Source organism: Thrips palmi, unplaced genomic scaffold, assembly GCF_012932325.1.
Source record: "Thrips palmi isolate BJ-2018 unplaced genomic scaffold, TpBJ-2018v1 HiC_scaffold_1, whole genome shotgun sequence".
In the NCBI taxonomy this organism is placed as follows: domain Eukaryota; kingdom Metazoa; phylum Arthropoda; class Insecta; order Thysanoptera; family Thripidae; genus Thrips; species Thrips palmi.
In genome coordinates, this window is record NW_023144620.1 from 3,033,785 (window position 1) to 3,060,734 (window position 26,950).

The window sequence follows — 26,950 nt, forward strand, 5'->3', positions numbered from 1 at the left end:
AGGGTCGCCATCATATATTTTAAGCACACTTGAGATATCATTGTCACCTGTTTTTTTTTTTAGTGGAGTTGAAAATGACAATGTGCGAGGTTTTTGAATGAAACCATGTCTTTTGAATGAGTAGAATCGTTACAAAATCTTGCTTTTTTGCTCGACTGGCAGCCATGGAATGGTTGCATCGGTTGTCAGTTGTTGTTTCCGGCTTGCCGTTCACCCCACGCGCGCCTGTTTTCCGGTTGCGGCAACGTTTCGGTTTGATTTGGATTTCTTTTTTCTCCCACGGATTCAAGGGAGAAAGATAAAATGAGTTCTTCAATTGGAATGGAATCTGTTCTTGCTGAGATGTTAGTAAGTACTTTGCGGATCGTTTTTGATTAAACATTCTTGCGACTGCTCCACGGTGTTCTATCCTTAGCCTGCACTGACCCCTCGGTTTCATCTCAGGAGCTGAATCGTCCAAGGGTAGAAAGTTTGAGACGGTTGGCGGCTCAAGAATTGCTGGATACAAAACTGGAACTAACCACTGCTCAAAATGTCTCCAAGGGACATGCAGGTATTTACCACAATTCATCCCTCTAATGTCTGATGATGATGATCTGTGTACGACTTTCTAAAACTTTTCAGATGAGGTGACAAAGAAAGACAATCGAGTTTTACATTGGAAATCGCTCAATGATTTGATGGAACAAACATCCTTGGAGCATAATGCAGAATGCAACTCCCTCAGGGAAGAAGTTGATATATATACTCAGCATTGTGACAAATTACTGTGAGTACCAACATTCCTGCATTCCTAAAACTGTTGTTGTTTAAATACTTGTCACATCTGTCTGACTTTCTAGGGATGAATTGAAGGAGCAAACAACTGATATGTGTCATCGATTTACATCGGCACCTGGTCGTTTTGTAGGTGACATATCTTTTCTTCGTTATTTTTAATCATGTATTTGTAGCCGCTGAAGTTAATTTCATTTTCAACAGGCTGTTGAAAAAGTATCAGATGAAATTGAGGTATATCTGAAAGAATTTGAAGAAATTTCTTTCGAAATTCAGAGTACATGGGACCCAGACATTGAAACATCTAGAAGATTAATGGAGAACGAGCCTTTCACTCTTTTGGAATTGCCAGGATCTTCTACTACTGAATTTAGAACTGACACGCTAGATGCATTAATGTAAGTACAGTGTTGGATGGATATCCTTTCATTCACTGCTTGATGAGTGCACCTAAGATTATTCCACCCTTTATTTTCCAGATTTGACTTTCAAGAAAATACTAAGGAACAGAGTGTGGTTTTCGGACAACTTGAAAATGAGATTGCAGCCTTGGTGAAGGAAGAGGAGATTTATGGCCATTGATCTATTTCAGAATCCATAATCTTTTTTCGACTTGATTTTGGTAGGGCAGATAATCAAATTGTAAAATGAAACATGCTCCCTTTTCTTTTTACAAATTACAAAAGACATTTATTTATTTATTTATTTTTACTCAAGTTACAAATAAAATGTAAAATTTGAAACATTGCACATTTTTTTATGAAGAGTTACACACTCTGAATTAATGTCTTTAGAGAGCAGGTCAAGTCTAAAATTGATTTTCCTCATCTGTAAACACATAGCAGCTGCCAACCAGTTTTCTCGAACAGAACCTGGGAAAGAAGACAATACAATGTTGAAGCAATTCCAAAGTTCATGCATAACAAGTGATGATTAAGCATTACCTCTTTTATCTGATTTGCATTGACCTAATGTTTCCAAACTTGATAAGTTTCTCTGGAGCTGAGTAGTTGCAATTGGAGGCTCATTGATGGTTAAGCTGAAGGTTTCCATGCCCAGGTTTTGTTTCTTAATGGTTGTCAATGATCTGCCAGCTTTCTCAAGAATCCATATTTCTTCAGAGAAAATATTTTTTGACCCATGATCAAATGGATTCTCTATGTAATTGTCTTTAGATAAGCTTAAGTTTAGATCTTCTATAGACAAAAACTGCCACAAGAACCTTACAACATTTTGGTTACTTCCCAAAAAGAGGCACAGAAATTCACAAGTAAGTAATACTTCCAAGCATTCCAATGAATTTAATGTTCTGGGAACAGCTTGGAAAAGATACGTTACGAATTTAGACGCCTCATCTCGTACTTGACTGTCCTCATCTTGAAGTAGCCGAATGGCTGTATGTAAAATTAAAGAAGTAGTTTCTGATTTTATGTTCTCTTCTGACTCTTCTTGATTTGGGCTCAAGTGCCTCCTATGCTGCACCACTGTCCCAGCAAATCTCAAAGCTGTTGCAGCAGCAAACCGGTAGTCTTCATCATTATCAGGCAGACTATACTTTTGCAGAGTATCTGCCAATCTTCCAAAAATATTTCCATGATTAAAATTGTGATTTGACCTTCCTGCATTGTCCAATTGCTTACAAGAAACATTATTAGCCCTGCTAAAATGGGAAGTGTGATAGCTTTGCAACGAGCACCAAGTTTTGATGAGGATAAATCTTGTGATATCTGGGTAACTTTATCCATGTCACAAACTAGAGTTGCCTGTCTGTCACTGACAATGACAATTATTTTTAAAATTATATTTAACACATGGAATGTTTCATAATTAGAGAGGGTTGAAGTACTGCCTAGGTTGTTCATACACACGTTTAAAATTTCTTGCATAGCAGTAGTTGAAACATTTCTATTCAACCTTCTATGGACATACAACGCAGCAGCCCTGTCGGGAGAAGAGGAAATGAATTATTGACCAAAATAACAATGATCAGAAATTTAAAGATCAACCCAACTTGTCTTACAACTTACCTTGGAACATCAGTACTACTCGGCAGGCCTAAAGACTTGTTTAAAATAGTTGGCAAGGCTTCAATTTTGCAATCAGTCACAATATGTCTCATATTTGCAGATACCCATTGAGTGATTCCAATATTAGTTTGTCCAGTAACAGAGGATATTTTACTTAAAATTTGAAGAGAGGTTTCCACGTTTTCAAGATTAGTTTGCACTTCCAAAATAGATAAAACTATAGCTTGACTTGCGTAAGATAAACTGAAAGAAAAAAGTCGTATTAATGCAAGAGACTAGAGAAAGGGAACGGGCAAACAAATAATATTGCATGTGAACTTACAGATTCCAGTTACAGTTGTTCATTTTATTGCGAATTAAGTAAGACATTTTCTCTTTCTCTGAAATAGCTGCCTGTGTAAGTTGGCCTTCTAGATTGATATACTCTTTAATAAGTTTCATGGCTGTCAGAATTCCATTCCTGCCATTTTCAGTACTACTCTGCTTTAGTAGAATTTCCAACAGCTCTTCAAAAGCACTTGCTGAGCCAACAAGAGGAGTAAACCTACAAAAAAAATTTGGAAATCAGAAATATTTGAACATAAAACACAGAGGTGGCATGTTTCAAAAGGCATGAGGAGTACCTTGAAAAGGCCTTGGCAGCTAGAGAACGTACAACTGAAATAGGACTAGACAAAAGTTGCAGGAAAGATGATTTCACACATTTATACTCCCCTTCCAACCACGGGACTAGTTCTGAAACTGACAATCGTGCCAAAAGAGAGAGTGCAGGAATAAGTTCTGCTTGGTTTTTAAGTACATTCCCTTCAGCTGGTACAGATTTTAAAATTTCTAGCAGTAGATTACAAAGAGGATTAAAGCGAACTACTAAGTCTCCAAAACTGATGCACCCTACTAAAGTATCATCCTCTTCTTCAGCATCATTGGATGATTTTCCTTGGCCCACAATTTTTGGCACAAGAGCACCGAAAAGCTGAAGACTTGCATTTCTGAAGTAAAAACAAAAACCAATTTTAAAATTGACAAGCAAACAATTTGAATTTAAAAATCACTGACACATTTATGTTAGCATACCGTATACTCCATACAGGTGAGTTAAGGTGCCTGAAGCAAAAGAGGGCAGCCTGACAGACGTAAGGTGACATTGCTACACGTAAGGAAGCATCAGCCACCAACGTGCGAAGAAAGTGCAAGGCTTGGGTCTGAGGAAGGTCGTGCTGAGCTCCCTCTAATGCAGACTGGCTCACATTGCACCCAAGCAGCTCAAACAAACAGGAAATACAATCATGCAGTAGAGGCTGAAAAAGAGGAAGACCGGCTCAGCATCGTGTCAAACGAGACCCCTCAAAACCACACAATCACCCTGTAAATGTACACATGGATTCACACCTTATCCGGCTGCTGATCCCCCAGGACAACACGATGCACCAAAATAGCCATCCCTGCAGACCGCCTCGACACTGAGGTCCCTTTCGCGGTGCTCCCTTCCAGGAGAAGCGACATGAACTCCATCAGCAGAGTGTGAGGAAGTCGCCTGAGGTAAGGAAACGCACATTAATCCAGCTGTTCTAAGCGCACCATGAGTTGCACATGAAGGATCCCCCCCCACTAACCGTAGCGCCAAGTCCGCCTGCTCCGTGAGGGTCCTGACGACCTGCTGCAGGGCCGTCCCTGCTGCCTCAATGGCGCCCTTGTGGCGGCACCGCGTCAGCACGACGACGGAGAGCCGGGCGCACCGCTCCGCGAAGTCGCGCCGCGAGCAGCTCTGTACCAGGCCGGGGAAGTCCACCTCGGCCAGGTCGCTGGCCAGCGCGCAGCTCGCCTTGAGGTTGAGCCAGATGCAGTTGAGCACGAGCTGGTGCGCGGGGGAGAGCGTCAGCGGCAGCGCCTCCTCGTCCGCCACCTCCACGTCCGACGACGGCCGCGACACCATGCTGTCGATGGCCTCCCCCATCTCTGCGAAGCTCGGGGCGAACGCTGCAAAGTGCAACACGACGGTCTTGTCAGCCATTCGGACCAGTGTGTCCCGTCCCGACAGCACGAACTTACCCGAGTCGGACGACGCCCTGCAGGCGAGGAGGTTGAGGCAGAGGTCCACGTTGTCCTCCAGCAGGCCCAGCAAGCGGCCCTCGGCGCCGGCCCACCGGCCCGCCTCGCGTTTGCCCTGGGCGCTTCTGGCCGGCAGCAGGCGGCGCACCAGGCCAAGAAGGCCGTGGAGGGGGCTGCCCTCGGACGCCGCGCTCAACACGTCGGCGCGCAGGGCGGCCAGCTGCCGCTCGCACGCCGCCACCAAGTCCATGGGCTCGACGTGGCGCTCTGCAAGGCACGACGCTAGGAATCAGTTTTACGCGTGTGCCTGCAACGCCAAGCGGCAAAGAGTGAGGCGTCGCTTACCGTCCCACGTGCACAGCACGGCGCCCAGCACCGCGCCACTCTCGGCCTGGAAGAAGAGAGGGCTGTTGCACAGCGCCAGCACGTGGTCCCAGGTCGGCAGGCCTCGGGCGTCGTGGACATCGTCCGCGGCGTCCGCGGCGTCCCGCGGCGTCGGCAGGCAGCATGGCCAGGACTTCGGCCGCCTTGGCGCGCACGTCGTCCGTGGGGTCCATGATGCAGTTGAGCAGCACGCGTCGGGCAGCAGCGGACCCCAGGCAGAGGTGGCGGCTGACGACGGCGCTGCGCGGCATGGGGTCTTTGCTGACGCCCTTCTTGAGGCCGATGGCCGAGGCCGCGGCCGGCTGGCCGGGCTGGCCGGGCTCCGGTGACAAGTAGCTGAGCATGAGTCGGTACACGCCGAGGCAGGTGGCACGCCGTTGGTAGTTGGCGCCTGGCTGCAACCCGTCCAGCACGAAGAGGTGCAGGTCGGCGAGGAAGCGCGCCGCGGCCGCCAGCTCGGCGTTGTCCTCCGCGTCGCCGCCGGGAAGCGCCAGCAGCGTCCGCAGCGACGTCCGCACGCGCATCAGCAGCCACCCCAGCGACTCGAGCAGCGAGTGGCGCAGCCGCGTGTCGTCGGAGCGCACGTTGGCGTCGAGGAAGCGCATCGCGGCCTCCAACTCGCGCGCGCTCACGGGCTGCCGCGGCCGAGCCGACACGCACGCGGCCGCGAACGCCACCCCCCGCACCCACGTGTCGCCGTGGCGCAGCCCCCACTGCACCGCGGCCCAGTACTCCGACACCTGCAAGCACGAGAGCGCCCCGCAGGGGTCAAACAACCACTTTCCTGGCTTAACACACGACGGACAGCCTCGGGACGTACCTCGGGGGCCGGATCCAGTGGGTCCCAGAACCCCTCCTTGCGGCCGATCTTGAGCAGGTGCAGGAAGGCGGCGTGGGCGAATGTGTGTTCGTGGGCCCTGTCACCGGCCATGGCGGCGTCCATGGGGCCCTTCATGGCGGCCAGGAGCGAGGGCAGCGTGCTCGGAAACGCCTTCACCGTGGGGCTGACCCAGTAGTTGAGCACGTTGATGACCAGCTTCCTGAAAAAGACGAGGTGTAACGTTCCCTTGTTGCTTGCGGTTACGCACGCGTTAAGCACGGCGTGTACCTGTCCCGCGCGGCGAGGGCCTGAGTGACGTGCTTGAAGCAGTGGCCGTGCCAGGCGTCCACGTCGATGGCCGCCAGGATGACGCGGTACACGGCCGTGGCCGCCGAGGCCAGGTGCGGGTCGGCCGTGCCGAGGAGCAGCCCCTCCATGAGCACGGCGTCCATGTCGCACAGCAGCGCGGCCCGGCCCAAGTGCGGCGCCAGCACCTTGAGCTGCAGGTACTTGTCCTTGGAGCGCCACGACGTCGCGTGCAGAACCGCGGCCCAGCGGCCGGCAGTGTCGCGGATCCGTCGCAGGGCCTCCACCACGGCCTCGGCCTCGGCCACGCTCTCGGACGGCCTCGGCCAGGCGGCGCTCTGCACGGCCATGTGCTGCAGCTGCACCAGCACGGCCTCGTTGGACTCGCGCACGCCGGGCAGCGGCACCTCCCAGCTCGTCGACACAAGCATCACGATCTCGTCCAGCTCGGCCGGCACTCGCCGCCACCGCGTCACCTGCACTCGAAGGGGAGCTCTCGTTTAGTGTCGATTTATCGAACGACGACGACGGAGGATGTGCACCCACTCACCGTGCAGAGGTACGCGAGCAGCATCTTGAAGGCGGCCTTGGTGCGGTGCGAGGTGGCCCTGCACTCGCGCAGCGTGCACTTGATGGTGGCGCCCAGCACCGCGTCGACCACCGCCCGGCGCAGGCCGGGGCCAGCGACCGAGGGCTGCCCCGGCCTGCGCGTCGTCTGCTCGGCGCCACCCTCCTCGTCCAGGCAGGGCACGAGGGACACGGCCACGGCCAGCAGCCCGTGGTGCAGCGCCAGCACGGCCGAGTCCTTCCAGCCGGGGTCCTGGGCCAGGGTCCGCAGCAGTGCCAGGGCCAGGGTGTCCGGCAGGGCGTGGTACAGGGCCTGCGCCGCGAGGAGCAAGCCGTCCAGGGGCAGCCGGGCCGCCAGCACCAGCGCCAGCACCAGGACCTGCCCCTCGGTGGCAGCCCCGGCGGGGACCCCGTCGTCGGCACCATCACTGTGGCGGAGACCCCAGCACCCGCTAATCACGGACTGCGGCAGCAAACACGGTGTGTGAGTGAGCCGTGTATTTGACTTCACTGTCTGCAACCTGCACGCCGCGCCGCGGCTTGAGTGAGACGAGTGTGTTTGGCGACCAACAACGGGCAAACCTAAAGTGAATTAAAATTAGAACTGAGGAATGGCAAATCTAGGCGGCGGCTGTTCCAAAAGTGGATAAGCGTGCACGTGAGGCCGCCGAAGCGAGTGAACGTGCGCAGCCCATCTGCGCAGATAAACATGCACAAAGTGCCCGTCTAGAAGGCCCCAGACAAAGTTCAGTAAACAGACGCGGATCTGGCGAAAGCGCGGCTAGAGCGCCGGGGCGGGCGAACCGAGCACAGCACCTGCGGGTCTCGTTTTGCAGTGCAGGCGGACATGTGTCGGTCCCGAAACGGGGTTAAATCCGCTGTGGTCTAGCCCGTAATGGTAATGGTAAAGGCGAGGTAGGCAACGCCTCGGCCTGCAGCGCAAGGGCGTGTGCGGATTGCCTACCCGGCGAATCGCGGGCGGCGGGCTGGGGCTGTCACTGAGGCAAGGCATGCAGGGCATGCCTCACTCACCCGGAGGATGTGGTAGTCGTGCTTCACGCTGATGCGGTGGGGGTCCTTGACGAGCAGTTGTCGCAGCAGCGCGATGTCCTCAGCTGATTCCAGAGGAAAACATAAAAAGCATTTTTGAATTTATTTAAATCTCTTGTTTTAGGCTTTAGGGTGTAGCCACACCGGTGCCTGGCGGTTCGCGGCGCGTGGGGCTCGCCACGCCACTGTACTCCGAGCCGAACTTACCGCTACAGCCCCCGGCAGGCCGTCCGTCGGCCCCGGCGGCGGCCACTGCCGGCACCCCCGCATTGTCGTCGGGGGTCGGCGGGGAGTCCAGGACGTCCAGGGCGCGTCGCGCCTCGCGGAGCAGCCCCTCCACGTCCACCCCGTTCGCTACGTGGGGCCTTGGCCCCGGCATAGCGCGGGGCGCGGGGGGCCGTGGGGGCCGTGGGGGCCCTGGGGCGCCACAGGGGTCGTCGAGCGCGGCGGCGGCGAGAGGGCGAAGCACGAGTCTGAGTCAGCGCACGGCGACCGGCACGACCTGTCATCACAAAGGGCGTCAACAACGCTGCCGCCTTGCCGCCTCGCCGTCGCACAGGTGCAGGCGGCCGCGTCGGGGCGGCAGCCCGTCAGGCCCGTCAGGCCCGTCAGGCCGGCACGTAGAGGCGCGTCTCGAATCCAATTCGCTGCCGAGTCGGCTGTACTCGGCTGTACAGCAGACTGATTCCGAGAGTCGTTTTCGCCGCTCTGTTACTCTCGCACCTATGCTGCACGCCCCATGAGTGCGACAGAGACAGAGCGACGAAAACGACTCTCGGAATCAGTCTACAGCCCGCCGGCCGAGGGCGTTATTCCCTTTCGCTGCCTGTCAAGCGTCGACACGCGGGTGCAGAGGCAGTGCACAATTCACGTGAAGTAGCAAGAACTAAAATTCGTCCCCGCGATGCGGGAAAAATTTCTATTACAGGTGTTGCTGCGTTAACCATGTCGCAAAAGACTTTGTTTGTTTCAGGGCGCACCGCGTACTCGGGGGTTTGCGGTTTGTTTGTTCCGCAGAATTTATCCCGCACTGTTTAATGCGGTCATTTCGGGACGGGAACAAACCGCACGCGCGGTCAGCCCCGGTCAGCCCGCATGTTTGTTATTTCGGCAGTGCCGTACCGGCGCGGCATCGCCATCGCGCGCGGTGAGAGTTACTAGAAGTACAGAAATGGGCTGCCGGCGTTGTTGGCTTCCAGAGTCAAGGCCACCACTGCCCGGTTACTTTCCGCCGCTCTCCGCGTTCGAAAGGGAGCGAGAGGGTCCCGCGGGGGTGGCAGTGGGAGCGAGTTGGAGAGCACGCCCGCAGCCTGCAGCATGGCTGCAGCGCAGCCGCCTTATCAATGACTAACGCTCTCTGTCTGGGCTTTTGCCTGTCTTTCCGTATCGGCGCGGCAGATACCCGGCAATCGGGGCCGAGTGCGGACGCCACGGCGTCGTCGTCGCCACTGGAAGCAGCAGGCGCGACTTCGGCCCGATCAGCCGATGGGCCGTTTGGACGCGTTGGCTGGCGTTGGCCGCGGCGTGCATGTTCACCTCTGGCCCAGGCGAACCAGGCGGAAGCCGCCCATTTAGAGACTGGGACGCCCGGCTGACGCCCGGCTGACGCCCCGCCCGGCCTGCACGCCGAGAGGGGTCAGTCACCAGGCCGGCCGCACCGCCACGCGCACCGTGCGCATCTTGTGCCCGAGCTGCTCTCTTATCTGCACGGAAACATTCGCGGCCAAAATCGTCTCGAAGGTTTAACACGTTGGCCACGGAACGAGAGCGGTGTTCTCGTCCCTTGCCACGATTTCCCATCCCGTTAATTTCACTTCGGAGTGGACGTGTTAAATTTGCGTCACAGACGGGGTGGTTGCCGGTGGGGTGAGCGGTGGAACGAATTCACTACATCGCCTTGGGGGCTCGTCGCGCCGACCCTTCCTCGTTCCCTTCCAATTCTCGCGCGTCTGGCCAGGTCTGGCCGGCGAGCCAAACCAGGCAGCCAGCCAGGCAGGCAGCCAGGCAGGCGGGCTTCAGCCGGCCTAACGAGACGTCGCCACGCTACGCCACGCTACGCCACGCGTCGCACATCACGGCGTGACTTACTGGCCGCCCAGTCCACCGGTTCCTCTAGTCCGCGTCCAAAAAACTAAAATTACTCGCCACATGTGCGAGGCTGCGGCTCGGCGTGCCAGCCGATTCGTTCGCCACTCTGTCTCTGTCGCACTCGTGGCGCCCTCCATAAGGGTGCGAGAGAGACAGAGCGACGGCAGCTAACGAGCAGCGGATCGCGGGGGTGGGAGGGGGAAATTAGAGCGGCTGATGATGCCGCGCTGCGACAGCGACTGAGTGCGACAGTCGCCGCGACGGTGCGCCAGGCTCGACAGGCAACTATGAAGGATTGCACTCTCGGGAAACAAACTCTTTTGGGCTTTTTCAAATTGTATGTTTATACGAAGTATTTTGAGCGTACGTAAGCTTAGAAAGAAAATACTTTGTAATTTACGAAGCAATTCTTCGTGCAACAAACTACGTAGACTGTACCTACATATGCTCAGAATATATTTCGTCAGGCATGGTCAGAGTTGTGAACCAAAATCGGTGCGCAGCACATTACGTCGAGGCAAAAAGTTGAACTTGTTGGAGTGTTAATAAACAAATAAAGCTTTAGTAAAACTACAAATAAAACGAAACTCAGATGTTGTTTTCATCCACTGGTGCATGTGTTACACAAATGGGGGGTACTCCATGAACAATGCAAAGTTAATTACGATACAATTTATTTCAATCCTACTAAAATTACATAAATACATGTACAGAGGTATGTTGACAGACACGGCAGCTTAAATATCACATGGACCAGGAGAGGCCCGATCTCTCCCCCTTCCCTCCTCCTTTCTCCACCAGGATTGTTCTCAGGCCGTCAGCACTCTCGAGCAAGATGCTCGCCGTCAGCGCCGAGGCCGGCCGGGGCCTTGGCCGAGAGGCCGTGCGGAGGTCAGCAAGAGTGTTAGTGCTGCGAGTGTTACATTTGGCTGTTAACCCCATGCGGCTGCTCATACCCGTGCTTCTCGAGCTGCTCCTTGTACTTGAGGTAGTCGTAGCGCCGGTCGAAATGTTTCACCTGCAAGCAGAAGACACATGGAGCCTTTCCGCGCAGCGATACAGTACAGTGCAAAGTACAAAAGGCTTTGGAAGACTTTGAATGTCGGCTGGGAGTCTCCGAAGTTTTCCCGCCTGGTTTGACTTTACAGGAATTTACAGGGTAAGAATAATGTCCCAAGAGTCATCAACAGTGTGACGGACTGAGATGCCTAGTAGGTAGGCAATCTCCTCTTAGGCAGCTCTGGCTCAGCGGAGACGGGGGAATTCCAAATGTCAAATCAGGGATGAATTTACCGGTGCGTGCTCCACAAAGGACGTGCATTCGGACTCACCCAAACGGCGGGGCAGAGGCTGGTGAGGGCTTCCTTGAGCGGCTTGCACTTGTCCTCCCGGTCCTTGCGCTCGCCGCTGCCGTCGTCCAGACACCTCCAGTACGCGTCGCGGGCGTCCCAGCACTTCTGCCGCATCTCCTTGTCTGGCACGGCCATCCTGGAGACACGACGTGCACGCGCCGTCACTCACATGGCGACACGTCACTGCACCGGGGGCGTCGCGCCGGCCACCCCTTCGCGTCCGCGCGCGCACCGCAACTGAACGGGACTCTGAACTTGCACCCCCGCGGAGGTGGGGGTGGGGCAGGGCGCGGCCTCCTATTAATAGGGCGGGTTCATTCATAGGCTCATCACTGCACACCGCGCGGCACCGCCGCCAAGGACGCCGCGGGAGCGGGGCCTTCGGCGGGCGGTTCGGTTCAGGAACCAGTCACACACACACACGCGCGCGCGCGCGCGCACACACACACACACACCACACTCACACACACACGTGACCGTCACGCGGGCGGCAGCTGGCCGGTCGACCGCTGCAGCCTCCAGGAAGCCGGGGGTCTTTATCTCACGCGGGAGCACGTGCTGCAGCCACTGCACGCGCCACCCCACGCCAGCCACGCCAGCCACGCCAACCGTGACACTGAAATGCATCTATAAATATGGGTACCGCGGCCAGGAATGAGATTCGAAAATAGGTTCGCGGAGTATATTTCGGGTGCCCCCCCCCTCCCCTACCGGCGACAAGCATAAACAGAAACACTGCAGTGCGATCCCCAAACGTCCGGCAAAGCGCGGCAAGAAGAGGAAAGCCATCAGACCAGCAGCTCGCCAAGCTTGCCAGCAACAAAAACAGAAGAAGAAAGCTCGCAAAAGTGCATGCTACAGTTTTGTTTTCCCCTGCTCCGAAATCAATAATAATGCTTCCTGTAGCTTTTAACCGACGATAACATCGCCGAAGTCCCATCACTGAAATTCGAAGGGTGAGACATCTCACCAATTTTCGGCGATACAAAACGTATCACCGAAAAAATGGTCGTACATTCATGTATCACCGAAAAAATGGTCGTACACGCATGTATCACCGAAAAAAGGGTAGTACAGAAATGTATCACCGAAAAAACGGTGAGACATGAGCGAGATTGGCCCTTGTTTTCCTGGGGAAGTATCACCCTTTTTTCGGTGATACATTTGTGTACGACCTTTTTTTCGGGGATACATGCGTGTACGACCATTTTTTCGGTGATACATGCGTGTACGACTATTTTTTTGGTGATACATTTTAGTATCACCATTTTTTTGGTGAGACAGTTATGTCTCATCCCTCAGAGAGTGAGATGTATCACTATTTGATTTTCAGTGATGGCGAAAACGGTTCCTGGCTTTCCCAGGAACTCCCTGGAAATCGCCAATGTCTGCACCATAGGCTTCCTGGGAAAACCAGGTTCGGTGTTTACCGTGGCGGAGGTTCGTTTTATTTTTCTTTCATTTCCTTTATGACGAGTTTATCGCATGGTACAGTATCGGGTGTTGGTTGTGAGCTGTCACTGCCCGCGTTCCGAGTGCCACCGAGTAACCGGAACCCAAGAATCCGCGGTGAACTGCGGCCAGCGACAGCGGGCACGGCTGGCTGCGGAGTAAGGCGACTCTTATCTATCCGGCTGCGCGACGCTTCGCGGGGTAGCGAGCATGAATGACTCTCGGCGTGATTCATTCGCCACATGCACGCACGCCTTTCACTTCTGCCGAGCGATCCAGAAGAATCGTTATTTTCGTCGCTCTGTCTCTGTCGCACTCGTGGGGCTCTCCGCAAGGGTGCGAGAGAGACAGAGCGACGAACCGATCTTCTGAATCGCTCGGCTGGCAGTTCTGGCAGTGTTTGCCCGGCACTTTATTGGCAAGCCGTGTGATTCACCGCGACGCCTTAGTCAGGCAACCGCCGCGACTTTGCGAGCGCCACCGCGAGGGGGCGTGCAGGCCGTGCAGTGCATCCCACCTAAAAATACAAAAAAAAAAAAAAAAAATAGCAGCCAGGGCTATTGCAGCTTAGATATCGTTAGAAAATACTTCCGGAGACACAGGTGGCCTATCGACGTTCTGGACTTCCCTGCGGCATGCCGCGCCCGCGTGGGAAGGGCACGCCTGTCTCGACCAGGTAGGGCCTCTCGTCTCTCGTCCAGTTAGAGGCCGTCCACTCAACAAGGGTGCGGTCATCGCAGTCGATTGGTTTAGACAGCCGTAAAACGCCTTAAAATGGCTCAAGCGGAAGTGGCATGATTCGACTCGCAGTGCGGAGCTTGGAGCGCGCCCCTCCCCTCCTCCCTCCGGTTGGGACGCCTTGTCTCACCATAAAGGGAGATTTGCCACTACGGCATTTCCAAGTATCGAGATTTTTTAAAGCTGCACTCCCATGCATGCCCATGCATTGCCGCCCACGGGCAGCAGAGGCAGATGAGGGGAGGGGAGCGAGCGGAGAGGAAGGCTACCCCCCCTCCCCCGTTTTCCCCCTCACCACACACACGCCACAGGCACGATACGCGCGCCGTTAAAAGACGCCAAAGTACCCCTTAAATTGACGGACACTCAATGAAAGATGCACCGAAACGTTACCACGAGTCGGTTTCAGCTAGGTCTTGCCCAAAAGTTGAAACAGTTTGAGACACCTCATGCAACGCCTGGGTTACACTCCGCGTCTTAAACTTTGTCGCGTAGCGACCCAGTACCAGGAAAACGCGTCGAATTAGACTGAAGTGGGAGCTTCTCATTCCTTACTTCAATGATAAAATGAAACAATACAGAGGTTAATTAAGAGCGGGTAACCGAATAACGGTAGACACAAGAGAATCCTAACCTCTACACCACAATGTTTAAAGCTCTTATTTTTAAAATGCACGGCATCTCTCCTCATGACGTGTTACGTAGTAAAAGTAATAGATTTAACAGTACTTACATGCAATGGTGATTCAATTATGCATTTCCCAATAACGATAAACTAAGAAAATCCTTTCTTCCGTGTGTGGAAAGCTGTCTCTTCTGCTTGGCCGGTGTCCTTACCAACTTACCAACGTCCATTCATCACTGTTTTCATCCACCGGTATATGGTCTTAAAAATACTTGAATTGAAGAAAGTTATATTTATTCACTATCAAAATATGTTTGTTTTCTTTTCATGACAGTTTGCTTCTTTGGCACTCTGTTCTAATCCACAGATTTTAGACGGAGATTTTCGTTCTGCGTCGCCAGACTGCCTTTGTGCTTCCTCGACTGTCTCCCAGATCGCGCTGCCAGTCAGTTTGTGTTGTCGTTGTCAGCAGAAAGACGGAGACGACATTGACGGACATTTCCACAAGTCAGTGCAACAGAAGCAGAGCTCTGCGAGTGCACATTGTATCGGGACGTGATTGTGCTATGTTGTGGTGTTCGTCGACAGCCACCAAATGTCACGTTTAATTTTCCTGCTGGTGTTCTTATCTGTGTCTTGGGCCGATAGACATGGATTGGCTCCGTCCACTATTTCTATGTACAAAGACAGCTCCGGCCACAAGAGGAGCCCGGTGATAATTGATTCGACGCAAGACGATGGCCTGTCGCCCCACGCATCGCTGGACGAGCTCCTTCCCTCGCATCGGTCCAAGAGGGACATCCAGCCAGAGAAATCGGCGATAGGGACCAAGGTAATGCCGAGAGAATGCGTTGTTGGTTAGCCGTGTTGGTGCGTCGCGCCGATGGGTGTGTTGGTGTGTCGAGCCTATTTCAAGTGTCAGTGATGTCCGTTGCCCAATGTTATTGATTCCCTGGAGCCGGGGAGGCTGCACTAGGCTGCACTGACCAGCATGGGCGGGTCATGCGGGTGCCGCTATAGGCTCCGTCCCCTTTGTGTTGGACAAGAGCTGAACAGATACTAGCTGATTTTCACTTATCTGTCATTTGAATGGATGACGTTTATACCGCCAAACCCACATTTATTCCTGCAGTTTCTCCTTTAGAGGCCTGTTTTATTTTGTTTGAATGAAACTTTTCTTATTTTGTACTTGATCAAAACTAATTGAGTTGCCTTAATACGTTGCGCAAATATATGTTCCAGCAAAGAACATTTTTGCATTTTGATGGGGAGCGTTGTGCTTTCCTCTTGTGCAGTTCAGAGGACAGAGATGTATATAGTTTATGTAACACTGTGCTTGTGTCTCAATGTCCCTGTGAAGATGCTAAATCATCCCTCTGTATCATTTGGCAGTTTGCCAATTTAAAGACAGGTTAAACAAGCAAAGAGAATGACTCAACTTTTTCTGTTGATTATTTCTCTTGTAATCCAAAATCTTGACTGCCCCTTTTGTAACGTTTTTTTAAAAGAAAGACCTGTTGGATGTATCCTACTTGTTTATAATTCTTAAGTTATCTTTCTATTGCTGTGAGATAAGATAGAGCAACCACATCATTGTTTTTGTATACAGAATCTGACGACCTGACTACCTTCCTTTTGTTCAACAACCTTCTCTATTGAGTTATCATGTATTTCTAAAATTGTGTACTGTTTTGTTTTTGTTTTCTCTTAATAACTTAGGTCAGCTTTCTCAATGATTCGCACTCTCTCCTGATGGTTCACTGGGCTGGTGAAGGCTCTGATGTTGTGCTATGTCTTGCACGAGATCCCATTCAGCGCACTGCAGCTGCAGTGATTCCAAAGCCATCATCTCTATACATTTCATATGACTATGGTGATACCTTTGACAATAAAACAGAGCTACTGAAGCTAAACAATGGTAAATATGCCATTGTTGAGAAATTTTACAACCATCACAGATACACAACACATGTGAGTATCCTTTTTTGCCTGGTTGGTTGTACATTTGTTCTTGATTCAACTGACATGTCTCCTTTTTCTCTTGAAGGTTGTTCTGACAGATGTCACGAATAAAGTGATTCTTAAAACTAGAGACAGTGGCCAAACCATGGAGCAAATAAAGGTGGAATTTCATCCATCAGATGTTCTCTTTCATGATACAGACCCTTTTACGTTTTTAGTTTATGACAAAGTTGACCCATTAAAAAAGGTATGTTTTTTCCCCTCCTAAAGTAGTTCTTAATTCAAACTATTTTATCATCAGAATTTATTTGTCCTCTCTTTTTGATTGATTCCTCTTCAGCTGTGGTTGACAAAAGACTTTGGTGAAACCTGGACGGTGATTCAAGAAATGGTTAAGTCCTTCTATTGGACCCTCGGTACCCCAGTAGGACCTGATCATGAAGTGGATATGGATGCCCAAGGAGAGGATCCATCCCTTGATCCCCCAACATTGTATGTGGAGCGGAAGGAGCCCGCCCGAGATTCGATAGTGCTGCATTCAACAGACTTGTTCCAAAGTTTCCGAATAACTATTCCTGATGTGAAAGATTTTCATGTCAAAGGCGACTTTTTGTTTGCCACCAAAGCATCAGAGAAGGTTAGTCCATAATTTAATGAATTTCTATTTCTATGCAATTATGAGTGTTTCAAAATAACCAAAGATCTTCACAAGTATTTTTATAAAACATTGTATACCTCTTACAGGGCGGCCTTGATTTGTATGTTTCCTTCAAACGAGGACCATTTGTGAAAGCTAAATTTCAATCTGAGCATTCTAATTTGAAATATCATATTGCTGATGTCAATGGAGAACAAGCTATGATTGTTGTTGTACATGAGCCTAATGTGGCCAACCTCTATGTCTCAGTGGATGTCTCTAAAGACTCCGTCAAGTTTGCCCTGTCTCTTGAGAATATTTTCTGCTATATGCCTAATGTTACGTGGCAAAATTCGTGGCTAGTGTAAGTATGCCATCTAATTGTACATGGGTGCCTCTTATCAGAAATAAAAGCACTACGTTTCATTGCATGAAATTTCCAATTTTGTGTTTCAGTGATGTTGCTGAGGAACCATTTGCTACACTAACCCGTGTTGAGGGTTTGCGAGGAATCTACATTGCATCTGTAGTAACTTCAAGGTCTAAGAGTGCCCATATAGGATTGGAGAATTTAGCTACGATGATAACGTTTGATAGGGGTGGAGAGTGGCGGCTTCTAAACCCTCCTCAGTATGATGATGAAGGGAACCCCATTAAATGTGATATTGTGAGTTTCCCTGTCTATTTTATACAAATTTCCACCCTTTTTTGTTATTTGTATTAGTTGGTTAATTTGACAAAACTCTACTCTTAATCATACAAATTGAATCTTTGCAGAAAGATGGATGCTCTCTGCATCTAGCCCAGAGCTTTTCCCATCTCCACCCTCAAACAAGATATGTTCCTATTCTTACTTCAAATCTGCTCCTGGTATTATTCTTGCCACTGGTGTAGTGGGTAAATCATTGAAAGGCCATGCTGGTGTGTTTCTAAGTGCCGATGGTGGGGTTACCTGGCGCCAAGTAAGTACTTGGTTTGCTCACAAAGCGTAATGATCATGAAATATTCGAATCAGTCCATTAATTATTGCTTTCATATTTTTAGGTGCTGAAAGATCTGTATTTCTTCAATTTTGGTGACTATGGTGGTGTGATTGTTGCTGTCAAATATTTTAAAACTAACGGAGAAACTCGACAAATTTTGTATTCAACTGACGAAGGGCAGACATTTAATTCTCACAATTTTACCAATGTAGACTTGCGTATGTATGGTCTTATGACTGAACCAGGTGGCAACACAACTGTTTTCACTATGTTTGGATCTGGTAAACCCAAGCACCAATGGATTATTGTGAAAGTTGACATGAAGAATGCATTCAGTAAGTCTCTTTCTTGCAGTAAGGTAACTCTTCTTTGATTTTGGCAAATAATTGTTTCGGTTTTTTATATAATTTGTGTGTTCCCTCACAGAATACAACTGCACTGATGATGACTACAAGTTTTGGTCTCCTGGTAGTGGTCCACTAGGAAGTGATGGTGTCAGAGTTCCTTGTCTGCTCGGACGCCAAGAAACCTATCAGCGTCGATTGCCTCATTCTAATTGTTACAATAGCCGTAATTATGTCAGACGTGTCAAGATGGAAGTTTGTGGTTGTGCAGCTGAGGACTTTGATTGGTGAGGACTCCTGTTGTGGCATTGTTTCTATTTTACTGTGTACCCTATGGGGAAACATTTTTATAACTCTAAGGCTTTGTTTTGTAGTGATTTTGGTTTTAAGCGAGACCTTCATCATACTACCACTCGATGTGTGAGAGACAGAGATATGAAAGCTGAGCCATACGCTGTTCCTCAGTTGTGTCCACAAGGAACGTTTTATGCTCGAACTAAAGGCTATGTCAAGGTTCCTGAAGATGTTTGTGTAGGTGGACATGAGGAGAGATATTTACCCGATCATATAGCATGTCCCGTAAAGTAAGTCACATCCAATTTCACTATATGCTACAATCTTTCAAGTACTTTACTTCATTCATTTCTCATCTTCTTTCAGGGAACAAAATGACTTCATGCTTGCAGCGCAGCGAGACAAAATCGTTCGTATTAATTTAGAGTCGAATACAATGGACCCTCTTCCAATTCTCAACCTGAAGAATGTCATTGCTATTGATTTTGATATGCGCAATAACTGTGTGTTTTGGGCAGATATTGTGACTGACACTATTGGGGTATGTTACTTTTTTTTTATGGACTCTGTCAATTTTGATTCAACGCTCATTTGTAACTCTGTTCTATTTAATATTGCCTTGTTTTGCGCTTTCAGCGACAATGCATGAACTCTGGACTTGAACTCCCTGAAATAATAGTTAGCACAAATCTCAAATCTGTGGAAGGAATGGCTTATGATTGGGTCTCCAAATTGCTCTATTTTGTGGATGGTGCTCGTGCAACCATTGAAGTAGTGCGCACTGACATCAATCATCAAGGACGCATGAGAAGAACCATCCTAAATGCTCCTAATTTGAAAAAGCCCAGGGGAATAGCTTTACATCCTAAAGCAGGGTTAGTAGTATGTTCTTAGCCACACATGACTCCTTGACACCTACATCACTCTGTGGTAACATATTAACTTACATGTATGCCAGGTACATATTTTGGTCTGATTGGACTCCTGAACGCCCAAGTGTGAACCGTGCCAACATGGATGGAAGCAATATTAAACGTCTGTTCAAAGGAACGAAGGTTGTTTGGCCCAATGGTGTAACAATTGACTACATTGCTGAAAGAGTGTATTGGGTTGATGCCCGTGAAGACTACATTGCCTCCTGCAACTTAGATGGAGATAATGTTGTTAAGGTTATCACTGACAATGTAAGATTTCATTTCCTTTAATTCCTTTGTAAGTGGCTTCTATAGTATGGAAAATTATTGCTACTTGGAAACTTCTGGGCTTACAGGATCGAGTGTCCCATCCCTTCTCCGTTGCAGTGTTTAAAGATAACTTGTATTGGGATGATTGGAAGAACAATGCTATCTTTGTTGCTGACAAAGATCATGGAGTGGCAGTTCAAAATATAACCGGCACTTTGCTAGGCTTAATGGAAATAAAGGTGAGCTGAATAGCGTAGAACAGGACCACAGTTTGTTTTTCAGTTGCTGCCATTTCTGGGGCACTCTTAACTTTTTCTTTTCTCTTTCCAGGTTTATGCTCATAGTCTTCAAGAAGCCACTAATGCTTGTGTAAATAAGACATTATGTTCCCACATTTGTGTGGGAGCACCTAATGGTGGCCATGTCTGTTTGTGCCCAGATGAAATGAAAATGGTGAATGGTGTGTGCATGTGTCCTGGTGACAAACCTCCGTTCAAAAATGGAACATGCCCTCAGGGTAAGCTTTGCATTTTATCTTCCCTCTTGACTGTTAAATACTCATCAAAGCAATCTATTTTCACTGTCTGTGCTTGTATTGCAGTAGAGCACACATGTGACCCTTCATTCTTTGCGTGCCAAAATGGAATCTGCATTCCTGGTCTTTGGCATTGTGATACTGTGGACGATTGTGGAGACAAGTCCGACGAGGTGAATTGCACGCAGGCCCTCTGTGGGAACAAGATGTTCAGGTGTAATGATGGCAAGTGCATTTCACCTGTTTGGCGATGCGATATGGACAAAGACTGTGAAGATGGCAGTGATGAAATTTGCAGTAAGTTGGTTTCTCCATTAACTCTCTTTCACTTTTTAAATTTGCAGCTTTATAACCTTTGACTTTGATTTTAGATGAAAAGAACTGTACTTCTACTCAATTCCGATGTGCAACAGGCCATTGCATTGATAAAAAGTGGGTTTGTGATGGTGAGAATGATTGCCATGATGGTTCTGATGAATTATCTTGTTCTCATTCTCCTCCAACAAATTGCCCTGGTAAGTGTTGTAGGATTAACACAATTGGAAAAAAGAAGTTTGTTGTAAGTCATCAAATTAATTGTCTTGTTTTTTTTTCTGCTTTTGTTTCTTTTAGAAAATGAGTTTAAATGCAGCAATCATTCTCAGTGCATTCCAATTTCATGGAGATGCGATGGGGAGAAGGATTGTCTTGATGCCTCAGATGAGAAAAACTGTACGCAACATATGCAATGTAAACCATGGCAGTTCACTGTAAGTTGAAGTTTGTGACAATACCAATAATAATAATTATCAGAATCTTGGTTTCCTTGTCTGAATTCAAACTTTTTCCCATTTAGTGTTTATCTGGAAAAACATCATGTATTTATGCAACATGGCAGTGTGACAACAGTCCAGATTGTGATGATGGAAGTGATGAACTCAATTGCACTGCTCCTGCAACTCCTACTACGCCTGCCCCATTTGCACCAACAAAAAATGTAGGCAATCATTGTATCAAGCTTTTTTTAAAATCAATTAATTACAATTATTGTGAGTTTTGTGATTTAATTTTTCAGAATACATGTGCTGAGTGGATGTTCCTTTGTAAAAATGGACGTTGCATCCTGGATTGGTGGAAATGTGATAAAGTAGATGATTGTGGGGACAAGACGGATGAAATAGGATGTGGTTATGATGAAAATTCAGATGATGAAGAAGAATTGGTACCAGAACTGCCAAAGCATAGCTGTCCCCCAAATTACTTCCAGTGCTACACAGGTTCATTATCCAAATAATAATTAAAATGCATGTATGTTCTTGGCATTGCGTAGAACTAATATGAGGAATTTGTGTCTGCAGGGGACTGTATCCCAGATGCATGGGTTTGTGACAAGGCAGTAGAGTGTTCAGGTGGAGAAGATGAACAAAATTGTAATGGAGCGACTGACTGTCATGAACGCAACATGTTCACATGTCGCATTGATGGGTCTTGTCTCAGTATGGCCCAGGTATGTGATGGTAGTCCACAGTGCCCTGATGGATCTGATGAAGCATCATGCTCTACTGATAAAGATAAAGAAGGTAGGTTACAATTAAGTGTGGTTTGTTAACTGTAATTTCCTTGACAAACTATTTTCTGATAAAATACTTATTTATTAGTGGATCCAACAAGACATCACTGTCAATCTGGATACTTGCCATGTCTTGACGGTACATGCTTTCCTATTGCCAACTTCTGTGATGGAAAGACACACTGCATTGATGGGTATGATGAGCATAATTGTACTAAAAATGGCACAAGAGTTTACCAAGTGCGTATGATTTATTTCTAAAGGTACTGTTTATATTTGGTGCTAAAAATTGGAAGCATGGAAATAATAAAATGACATGTGTGTTCAGGTTCTCCAAATGGGTTATGATGAGCGATTACAAGATGCGAACTCTCTTTTACTGTATTGGTGGATGGCAGTTCCCAAAGAAGTTTTCCTTGAGTACATGCCTTCTATTGCAAAAGTGGTTCCTGCTGGGCATGAAGTGCGTCCTGTGTGGAAGAACCATACACAGTGGATCTCTGTGCCTGATTTTCGGTTCACAAATCTGACAGCAAATACCCAGTACAACATGACTGTTTATGTGCGAGTTAATGGAACAAACAACGTTTTCCCCCCAGCAAAGTATGTCCAAGCTACCACTGGTGAAGATAGTGAGTACCTTTCCATATTTATCGCATTTACCAACTAAAAGAGCGATCCCTTTTGTCATCAGTTGTGTCTTCTTGCTGTAACCTTTTGTTTGTAATCCTTTGCAGCACCTAGTGAACCATACAAAGTTACTGCCAAACCTGTGAACTTTGATGAAGTGGTGGTCTCTTGGGAGCATCCTTTATTCCCAAGAGGAACAATTTTGGGCTACAAAGTATTTATGTCCCCACCTCTGCCCCCTCTATTAATTAACACAAAGGAGAGAAAGGCATCAATTAAATATGACTTTGAATCCAACTCTACATACTCTTTCTGGGTAATTGCCATTTTTTTGTCATTGTAAGTGACATTTTTCTCTTATCATACTCTAAAAATAATTTACAATGCTTTTTATTTCAAGGTGGTTGCGTACAATAGCAAAGGAGAAAGCAATGGTTCCCTTGTTGTTAAACTGGAAATGAGTGAGATTTCTATGACCATTAAGTCATTAAGAATAACAATCAGGACTAATGACTCTGTCACATTGGAGTGGAATGCTATTGATGCTCCACAAGGTTCTGTAGAATATGAAATTGATGTTCAAGTTCCTCAGTATTATCCTAAAATAGCACCTTACAGAACGACAAACACCTCATTTACCGGTGAATATTTGGAATTTCATGTGTTTTCTAAACTATGAATTAAGTTGTGAACTCACTGTTATTATTTGCTGTTTTTTTCTAGTTCCAAACCTCTCACCGGGTTTGGCGTTTGTGTTCAGAGTTAGAGCTTGGCACAATAATTTCCCTGGTGCTTTTTCTGCTGTGCATACTAAGATGAAAGGTAATTTTGAAACTTAGCACAATCTCAAATTTTCTTAATTTATTCTTTATTAATCAATCTTGTCTCTGAGCAGGAGATTCCCTTCCTAAAGTTGATGGGTTGAAAGCTCAAGTCTTGAAAGATAGTGAATCTGTGGTGCGGCTTACTTGGAATCCTGTTCAGGACTCTAGATCTAAAACATGGAAGTATGGAGTGTATTATGGTCTCTCATTAGCTGAAGCGCTTGAAAGTAAGGAATAATTTTTATTTCTTTTCTGTGGCTCAAATTTCTTTTACATATTGTGTCCTTTACATTTTCTTTGTGGCACTCCAGAACCCAGAGGAATTACTGAAACAACATCTATCGACTTGAAAGATTTGCTGCCATGCGTTTCATACATGTTTTACATTGGGCTTGTTGGGCCATTAGGAGTTGGTCCTATCTCTACAATTCCGTCCTATCAGTCAGTAGTTACTGTGTATTATCCTCGAGCTCCTCCAAGACACCTAGGTGTGCGATCTCAAGTTTTGGAACATGGAAGGGATACTCATATGATAGTCCATTGGGATGCATCTTGTCCCACATTGAATGGCAACACCACTACGAGATACATTGTAAGTGTTAGTTATATTTCACTTGTGTTTGAGTCCATTCTTGTTCATCTCTTATTCTGGCTAATTTCTTTTTGATAGGTGACTGTAACCGAAATAAAATTGAATCACACTTCTTCAATAACAACTTTGCCAACAAATGCAAATTATATGGAAGCCCCCTTTAAAGTTCATTGGGGTGGACATTATAACATTACTGTGCAAACAGATGCCGATGATGCTTTAGTTGCGGGCCCTGTGTCATATGATGCTCCTCCCATTCCTTCACCCCATCAACTAAAAGTTGAACCAACTACAAATGGTACCTATATCCTGTTTTGGTCTGTAAGTCAACCATTTGGTGACAAGAATGATGCCAATTTGGACAAGTGAGTATCTCACCTTTTAGAAATTATTAGCTTTCTTATTTGTAAAGTCAGCACCGTAAACCCCATTGTATTACAGGTTTCAGTTTGAAATATTGGTGTGTAAGGGACGCACTATGAATGAATCGGAATCCAAGGCATTCCTTGTTCCTGGGCCCCCATTTCATTTAACTGATGTTTCGGAAGGAACCGTGTATTCTTTTGCCATACGTGCTGTAACAGATGATGGCTACAAGTCATCTTTATCAGAAATTCGTTCCATTGAAGTTCCACTTGGTAAGTCTGCACAACATTCCATAACTTTTACCCTTCTTCAATATTAATAACAATACAGTGTGAATAATAATAATAAATACCTAATAATAATAATAACTGTTCTGGTTTTTAGGATCGTGGTCTGCTGCAGTGAAGAGTGGAGTGGTGATGTGGACTGTTCTTCCAGGATTGATTCTAATAGTTGGGCTTGTCATGGCGATTTTCTTCTTTGTGTGGCGCCATAGACGCTTACAACATAGTTTTGCTTCCTTTGCAAATAGTCATTATGACACTCGATCTGGTGCAGCAACATTTGGAGGCAGTGATGGACTAGGTAAGAATTTTTCAGCTAACTTTTTTATTTAGACCAATTGATAAATTTGTGTGATTGGATTGGCCATAGGCGCAATTTGTCTTGTACATAACTTATTCAAATTTGGAATTCTTTCTCATCTTTCAGGGGGGGATTTCATTGGTAAGCCACTTCTGTCTTTGAATGTTGTGTAGTTTGGGGCCTTTGCTTTTTGTTCTGTCTTAGCTTAGTTTTAATCTTATTTTTCAATAGAAATTGAAGCAGAAGAATGTGCAAAAAAGGAGTTATCCAATCATTATTTCTTTTCCTACTTGTATTACTTTTTAGGAGGGTGGGGTTTCTGAACATTTTTGTACTGCATCATTGTCTTCAGATCCATGTGGAATACTTCTGGATCATAGTGGTTCCAGATGATATTGTTTTGCTGTTTCGTAATTTGGGGCATTTTGAAAATTCTGTCATTATTGCAAAAGCTTATAAAATAAATACATGGCTCTAAGGAACTTACAAGCTTTGTGTCTTCTTTTATGTTACAGAGGAAGAAGACTCTCCAGTGATCCGTGGATTCTCCGATGATGAGCCTCTTGTCATTGCCTGAAGATAAGGATGATAGTCAAGTGACTGTGATATGTTCTACCAGCATAATGACTTCAAACTAAATTGTACTGTGGTAATCTCAGAACTAAACTACCACAGGTTAACTTTTTTTCCCCCTCTTTTTTTTTGCCCCTGTAAAATTTTGTATGTAACAAGTTTGTGTGTGCACATGCATCACTGTTAGTCAAAGTGGCTGGTAGTAAAAACCTAATTCTTAGCTACTATGTGGATGGAGGATAGTGAATTATTAGATGGGAAATCCAGTGTCCTATGTGCTACAGTTTCAGCTGCAATCTTAATCTTAATAACTGTTTATGCTTATGTGTGTTGATTCTTTAAGTGAACATCCTACTTCTTAGGACAAAAAATTATCAGTATTTATGTTTACTTTTGATATCATTGCCTTTGCAATGAACAATAAGAGCCAGTTGCTGTAAAATTTGGGTTTAATGTAATCCTTTATTTTATCTGTCCAGGACTTAAGGTTCCCTTTCATGGGTTGTCAGAATGAGAATGTAATCAGTGGTTTACGGGAACATTCCAGAAGGATTCCACTTAAAGCGTTCCCCCCTCTTTTTCCCCCCCAAAATTCAGCTTGAATTAGTTTGCAAGGAATGGCCTTCCTGTCACTGTCACAGTCTGATCTTGTTTTAAAAACTTTTTGTATAATGTGTATCTTCTTCATAGATTTGTTTTAGGTTTTGTTTTTTAACTTTATGACTGGATGAAAGCAGAATGCTGTTTTTTTTTCTTCTAATTTGACTTGTGCTATGAAAGATCTCGAAAGTATAGTCTGGATTTAGTGTGTGGATGGTGCCTTGGAGAAATGTAGGGTAAGCTACCAAAGTATGCTCACGTGAGCTGAGAGCTGTAGATGCTTGCTGATAGGCCACTTATTATTAGTAATATTTTTATTATTTACTGGGTTGTGTTATGTAGATTTGTTTGAGCGTTATGTAACTATACTTGGAGACGTTCTCCGTCAGTGATTATTTTGTAAGTGTTAAGTTTATTCTGAAAAGATTTTATATTGTCTTAATTTCAGTGATATACCTATAACAGTGGAGAATGATGCTAGATATCCAAAGGAGATGTACATTGATCATTTCTTTTTGGTTGGGTACATATGTGATCAGACCAAGTCAATGCAGTAGTCTATGAAGGGTGAGAGATTATATAAGGCTGTAAATCTTGCAAAACTTGGCAGTGACTTTGCCATTGTTTTGGTGCAATGGATCAATGGAACATTTCTGTGCCATTATGGTTTTCTGGTGAGGATTCGCACACACACTTTGTATAGAGAAACTCCACTTTTTAAGTCTCTTTCCCTTTTTATGTTCCTGATTATTAATTGAATGCGGTTGACTTTGCATAGGCTGGGATAAAAGTTGCTGAATGGTTTGTGCCTGTGGTCATGGAGACTGTCTTCATGCTGTGGTAAGATTGTACACAATTTCTGTTCTGATGTAGATGCATGAATTTTCTTTTCTGCTATTATGTCATTCCTTTGGTAGTTGTGGTACTCTGCTCTTCCCAAGAAAGTTCAGTTTATGTCCCAATATGATCATTCTTTTCCTGAAGAAAAACAACTGTGTGTCTGCTGAAAATAAATATGTACTGTAACTCAATGTGTCGCTTTTCTTTTTGCCAAAAA

At 47.1% G+C, this 26,950-nt stretch overlaps 3 protein-coding genes across 3 annotated transcripts; 2 read left to right on the plus strand and 1 right to left on the minus strand.

Moving 5' to 3' along the window:
• The first annotated feature begins 154 nt into the window (after positions 1-154).
• LOC117643991 lies at positions 155-1,488 on the plus strand. The gene is made up of 6 exons (XM_034383181.1): positions 155-348; positions 445-553; positions 625-769; positions 843-906; positions 982-1,175; positions 1,257-1,488. Exons 1-6 carry the CDS (start codon positions 304-306, stop codon positions 1,357-1,359), a joined length of 660 nt encoding a protein of 219 aa, XP_034239072.1. The 5' UTR covers positions 155-303; the 3' UTR covers positions 1,360-1,488.
• Positions 1,440-14,628, minus strand: LOC117643164 (thyroid adenoma-associated protein homolog). Its single transcript, XM_034381886.1, is given in 17 exon segments — positions 1,440-1,649; positions 1,722-2,280; positions 2,283-2,718; positions 2,805-3,047; positions 3,127-3,348; positions 3,428-3,793; positions 3,879-4,102; positions 4,194-4,338; positions 4,418-4,781; positions 4,854-5,118; positions 5,207-5,977; positions 6,058-6,277; positions 6,346-6,839; positions 6,914-7,393; positions 7,963-8,045; positions 8,188-8,482; positions 14,344-14,628. Coding segments are annotated over 16 exon segments (5,199 nt in total). The 5' UTR covers positions 8,360-8,482; positions 14,344-14,628; the 3' UTR covers positions 1,440-1,494.
• A 51-nt stretch (positions 14,629-14,679) lies between these two features.
• Positions 14,680-26,924, plus strand: LOC117643963 (sortilin-related receptor-like). Its single transcript, XM_034383152.1, is given in 34 exon segments — positions 14,680-15,067; positions 15,955-16,206; positions 16,283-16,444; positions 16,538-16,834; positions 16,942-17,198; positions 17,291-17,501; positions 17,612-17,690; positions 17,693-17,796; positions 17,879-18,152; positions 18,244-18,448; positions 18,536-18,745; positions 18,822-18,996; positions 19,092-19,330; positions 19,414-19,639; positions 19,726-19,878; positions 19,970-20,156; positions 20,241-20,471; positions 20,546-20,689; positions 20,787-20,923; positions 21,010-21,150; positions 21,229-21,430; positions 21,512-21,733; positions 21,812-21,963; positions 22,052-22,355; positions 22,461-22,669; positions 22,754-22,994; positions 23,077-23,175; positions 23,249-23,404; positions 23,489-23,769; positions 23,848-24,134; positions 24,211-24,407; positions 24,520-24,720; positions 24,847-24,861; positions 25,236-26,924. Coding segments are annotated over 34 exon segments (6,549 nt in total). The 5' UTR covers positions 14,680-14,830; the 3' UTR covers positions 25,298-26,924.
• The last annotated feature ends 26 nt before the right edge of the window (positions 26,925-26,950 follow it).